Source organism: Coccidioides immitis (genome assembly GCF_000149335.2).
Source record: "Coccidioides immitis RS genomic scaffold supercont3.1, whole genome shotgun sequence".
NCBI classification, from domain to species: Eukaryota; Fungi; Ascomycota; class Eurotiomycetes; order Onygenales; family Onygenaceae; genus Coccidioides; species Coccidioides immitis.
In genome coordinates, this window is record NW_004504310.1 from 257,608 (window position 1) to 263,607 (window position 6,000).

The window sequence follows — 6,000 nt, forward strand, 5'->3', positions numbered from 1 at the left end:
TGAGATTTATATTCTTGACAGAAATTTGATTTAGATCTATATTTTTAAGCTGTATCTGAATCAGAATAAATGACAGTAACTTTATCAGTTTTGTGTAGATCTTGAAAATATTCTTGATTGGCTTAGATACTATATTGTAAAGAGTGCAACCAGTGTTTTCACTGTGCTATTTCTTTTCTCATATATCTAGTATATATATTATAATTCTTCTATTCAAGCAAATCAACAGTATCTTAACAGTTTTCAACCACACTCTTTTCACAACTTGGTCAATTCTTGTTCAAACTAGATAAAGCTACATTCATTTAAAAGCTATTTCTCTACCTAACAATTTCTCCAATTTTCATGTGAATTGTCCTGCCAGTTGTGGAGATATAAGTGGAAATAAATGGTACCAGCCTCACGCCTGTTAGAAACACCTCTCACACTATTACTCAGCAACCACATGGTCTTTTCATCTGGATTTTGAGAGACAAGCTCAATAACACTCTTTAAACCAACTACCAAGTTCTCTTTACTATATCTCTACTATTTGTTGTGTTATTATACTCTTTTATCTGAAAAATCTCTTACAAGACACTTTTTTATTTTGATTTTCCTTGCCAAGACTCTTGCTTACTCACATTTTGTTGAGGTGTGTCAAGCAAAGCTAGAGCTCTTATCTTATCTTATCTACTCACATCTTATCTCTCTGCCTCTTCTTATCTGATCTTTGCTCCCCAGGCTTCATGCCAGCACTAAATCAGCTCTATCAACTTGATACCCTTGGTATAGCTAAGCCAAATTGATCCCTGCAAATTCTGACCAATCTTTACTAAATACTAGTATGTTCTATACTATTTGGTAGCTGAGAAATTAGAATTAATTAGAGAAAAATAGCTTTGCAAATACTTATAGTAACTAAGTTTTTGAACTAGGAACAAGCTATGATATAGACTACCTTGTAAATCAAAGCAGTTTTTATTAATTTTTCTGCATTTAAGAAAAAAATCAAGCTAGATTTCTAATGACTTAACAAGTTTGCTACATTTTCCATCTGATAAAAGATATGCTAGCTTTCTGGTGCTGCTACATCTGAAAAAACCAGCTGCCCTTCTCACTTTTCTGCTCAGAATATACCTTATTTTTATAGTATTGGCTCTGGCATCTTGAATGTAAGTCTTTACTACTAAATTTCAGAATATTCTCAGCTGGTTTCTGAAAGCTTCTCTGCAAAAAGCTCTTTAGTTTGATACTTCTCTTCAAAAAATGTACTTGCTAGTATTAATTTAACTGATTCTTGAGATATAATTACTCATATCTCTTAGATTTACTAGCTTGCCCTCTTGCCCTCTACTCTCCCAATAGTTTTTCCATAGTTTTTACTCTAGAAGCTGTTCCTGTAATCACAGTCTTCAAAAAAAGCTATATAGTTTGCTAGTTCTCTTAAAAAACTAGTCCAGAATTTAATAGATATAGCTCTGGCTAAAGAAAAACCTACTACATTGAGATTTTCAACTCTCAGTAAAACAACTGAACTAGTTTGGATTAACTAGCAAGTGGGATACAAAATAACCTCAGAACATTATCTTCTGCTTTCTTATTCAAGAAGATACTTCTTGAAACATAGTCAAAATATCTTCTACTTCTGATTCTTCTTCTGAATCTGAACAGCAAGATCTAAAGTCAATTTTTAATCTTCTTGCTAAAGAATCTCAGAAGAAGAATCATGTTCTTGTGCAAAAAGAACTAAATACTTGTATCTTGAGTATTCAAAAAATCTTCTCTTTTAAAGAACAAGAAGATACTACTGTTTTTAAGAACTCTGAACTTCAAAATCTTGAGAAAAGATTTATACAGCTTGAAAATCAGAAAAAAGTAGCTACTGACAGTAGTAATACTCTACAAAGCTGCTCTCAAGAGAAAGTATCTGCTAGTAATGCTTCCAAATCATATTCTTCTGCTCTAAAAACTAGACTAAATACTGAATCTTCAGTCAAATCTTCTTTACTCTTTAAAGTAACTGGTAAAGAAGATAAAAAACAGTTCTCTGAGCCAAAACTCTTTAAAGTAACTGGTAAAGAAGATAAAAAACAGTTCTCTGAGCCAAAACTCTTTAGAGAAAGAAGACTAATTCTCAAGGTAAATACTCAAGTACTTGAAGAAATCAGTAACAAAGCTTTCTTTTTCAGAAATAGAATAAATGACAGCTTTACTGAAGTAAATATTACTGAAAAACCAGTCATTTCTTCAATTACTAAGTTATTTAAAGGCCAATCTCTAATTCTAATGATAATAGAAGACTTTTCAGCTGATTTTCTTCAAAAACACAAGCAAACTTGAATATCTATATTCTCAGATCTAATGAACTTTGATATAGAGAGCATGAAAATTCACAAAGATAAGCACTGGGGAGTCTTTATAGTTCATGATATCTCTACAGAGATCTTCAATATAGAGAATGAATTATCTCTTCTAAAAGAAGAGGTAGAAATCTTTAACTCTATCTCTTTAAAAAGAACCCCAATCTGGCTATCTTCTGCTGAAAATAAAATACAGAAAAGACATGCATCTGCTGTCTTTCATGTTCAAAATACTACAATAGCTGAAAATCTGAAAACAGTTATGATTGCTGGACAAAATCTTAAAGTTTGTAAATATAAACAGTCAAAAAGATTTAGAAGCACTGTGCAATGCTTTAACTATCAAATCTATAGATATACAGCACCAAACTGTAAAAAAGAAGCTAGATGTGATATCTGTGCTCAAAAACATCAAACAAGTATGCATGAATGCTCAATTTGTAAGATTACTGAAAGAAAATGTATACACTCTACATTAAAATGTGCTAATTGTCTAGAAAATCATGTGGCTAAAAGTACAGAGTGTGTTTTCTTCAAAAGATCCACCTATTCAGCACAAAATACTAGTAAATCAATGCAACTAGTAAGAGCTGAGCAGAATCTTTCCAGAACTAAACCTGTTTCTAAGAGATCTCATGAAACACATTCTGAAGATGAAAATCAAGTTGTAATCTCTAAGAAGAAGATTGAAGTTAGAGCACCATTTATTAATTTATGTTAAATGAAACTTCAAATACTTTTTTAAAATTGACCTTTCTTCAGAATATTGTTGGAAGAAATGAAAAGTCAATGCATATATGTCTTGATATTGGGTTTGAAAAGAAAATTGATTATATTTTATTTCAGGAACCATGGATGAGCTCAGATAATCAGTTTACAGTCTCTCATAATGCATATTATTGCATTCTTCCTGGGAACAAAGATTTGAGATTTAGAGCAGCTATTTTTGCTAGAAAACAGTTCAGATATCAACCCTGCTTAAGATCTGACATATGCTCTAGTAGTGATCTTCTAGTTATAGATATTAAAGATAAATACAATCAGTTTGAAACCATACAACTGATAAATATCTATAATCAAAAAGATCTAGAGGACAACTCAAATCTTTGAACTATTGAGAGAGAACTAGTAAATATCTCAGCTTCTCAATACTCTATTGTTACTGGAGATATGAATGCTCACCATTTATGGTGGAATTCAAATATAGTGAATTCAGTTAGAGCTAAAAAACTAGTAGAATAGCTTGAGAAGAATAATTTGGATTTAACAAGATAGACAGAGAAATTTTCTTCAGATCAAATCTATCATCTAAATCAATTATAGATTTGACCTTCTTCTCCACCAACTTAACTCAACAGATACATGAGTGGTGAATTAATGAAGCTCTTCACTCTGGCTCTGATCGTGAAATTATTCAATTTAGTATTGAACTAAGTACTGAAAATCTTGTTGAAAATCCACTTTATTCAAATCAATATAACTTTTAGAAAGCTAATTGAGATGAAGTAAATAAATCTCTTCTTCAAAATTTAAAAAAAGAAGAGTTTTGTTGTGTATGTGACAGTTCCAATGAGGAACCTCCCTGGGTTCTTTGGATTTTTTGGAGGTGTCAAAGAACTCAAAGAGAGCAACAACAAATTGGAGATAGTGATCAATAATTCAATGGTGCTCCAGTTGAGTGGGCAGTCTTGCTCTGATAACAAAGAGTTTCTGTGCAGGTATATCAGAGTCAGGGCAAGGCTATCATGCCTTCTCAAGAGTAGCAGGATCAGGCACAATCATACAGTATCACAAGACTTCAGTAGTATAAAAAGTAATCAAGATATGAAAGTATCTGATTGAAAGATATCTGTAAGATAGGTAAGAAGATTGATCATAATGAACAAGTCCATCAGATCTCTGGTAATAAGCATTCTTATATACATAATGCTCTTCTGGTGATAGTCCTGCTAAGCTGTCCTATCCATTCTATCACAGTATACTTGCTATGTTCTCTGATCAGTCCTATCACACTCAGTACAGTCAGTCAACTTATCAGTTCTATCACTGATCACATGACTTCCCATTCTAAGGTTTCTCCACAACAGTTCATGTCACTGCCTTGTCAGATCTCATTCAATCATTCTGTGTTCTTGGCTGCTGTGCCACAAGTTTCATAACATTATCCCCTTCTTTCACAGTGTGTTGTCCCCAATCACTCTGCTTTCTTTCCTGGAGTATAAAAGAGTGTTCTCTCATTCTTTGTGGGCTTTCAGATTTTTCCCTTGTTTCTTGTTTTAGTGAGTGTCTCCATGGTTCCCTTTCACCATGTCATCTGCTTCTAACATTCACAAGAATAATCTTCTTTTTGCCATCAAGCAATCCAGATTCATTATGCTTTCTCCTTGCTCTCAGTGTTCCTCATTGAGTAAGACTTGTCTAAAGTCAAGTCATTCTTCTCAGTATAGCAAGTGTGTTCACACTGGTCATCATTGCATTCACAATGATGGTCTTCTGCTGCCAATTGGCAGAAAGTGTTTGAGGCTCAGAATAGGCTTGAGCACACTGAGCAAGAAACTCTCTCTCATCTTCTTTATCTTCAAAAGCAGAAAAAGTTACTCTGTGATCAGACTGGTAAATTTCTCAAGTTCAAATCAAAGTCTGTGAAAGACCTGAAACACCTTAAGAAGAAGAAGCAGAAAAGAGTAGCTGAGCAGGCAGACATCTAAAATCTGCTTGCTTTATTAAATAATTTTTCTTTCTCAGATTCTCTTCCAGTTGTTTCCAATTCATTTGTTAATGCTTTGCTGAGTAAAGGCATCATTAATGATACATCTTAACAATCATTCAGGTGTTCTTGAGATTTTCTGTTGGTTCCCACATGTTTTTCAAGATATCATACCATTTCCATTTCACTAAGTAGTGAAGTTTTCTGCTGATCTTCTGATGATCTAGTATCTGTTCAACTTCATATTCTTGTTCTTCATTAATCTCCATGGGCATTTCTCTGGCATGCAGCAGTGCTTTCTCCAATAATGAGACATGAAATATTGGGTGTATCCTCATCTTTTTGGGTAGCTGGAGTTTGTAGTTGACTCTTCCAATCCACTTCATGATTTTGTATGGTTCCAATTTTTTGAAATCAAGTTTTTCACTTGATTGTTTGGTTTTGATATTTTATCAAATTAGAAATACTTTTTCCCTCTCTTTCAGAGTTAATGTCTTCTGACACCTTCTGTCATAGTAATGCTTCATTCTCTTATTCAGGAATTCAATGTCCAGTCTCATCTGGTTCTGCAGTTCTTATAATTGTATTACTGTAAGTTCTGCTTCTTGAGTCTTTTGTTATACAATTCTTGGTTATTTTTGTATTTCTGGTTCTCTGCCATAGTTCATGTAAAATGGTGTCATTCTTGTAGTGGCATTCTTTGCTTTATTGTATGCCAATTGTGCCATGGATAGTAGTGTAACCCAATTGTTTTGTTGATAGTTGACATATTCTTACAGATATTGTCCCAAGATTTGGTTCAGTCACTCTGTCTGTCCATCTGTCTGTGGGTGATAGGCTGTTGACATTTTTTGTTCAATTCCCAATTGTGCCATCAGTATCATTCAGAATTTGCTTATGAATCTGGTGTCTTGATCTGTAATTATCTCTTCTGGCATTGCATAGTTGGCA

The 6,000-nt window shown here is 33.3% G+C and overlaps 1 protein-coding gene across 1 annotated transcript; it reads right to left on the reverse strand.

The window, feature by feature from the left end:
• Window positions 1-5,168: 5,168 nt before the first annotated feature.
• CIMG_12581 (uncharacterized protein) lies at window positions 5,169-5,710 on the reverse strand (the record flags this gene model as incomplete). Its single annotated transcript, XM_001249218.2, has 2 exons — window positions 5,169-5,475; window positions 5,640-5,710. The coding sequence occupies 2 exons, from the start codon at window positions 5,708-5,710 to the stop codon at window positions 5,169-5,171; spliced, it is 378 nt and encodes a 125-aa protein (XP_001249219.2).
• Between the last annotated feature and the right edge of the window lie 290 nt (window positions 5,711-6,000).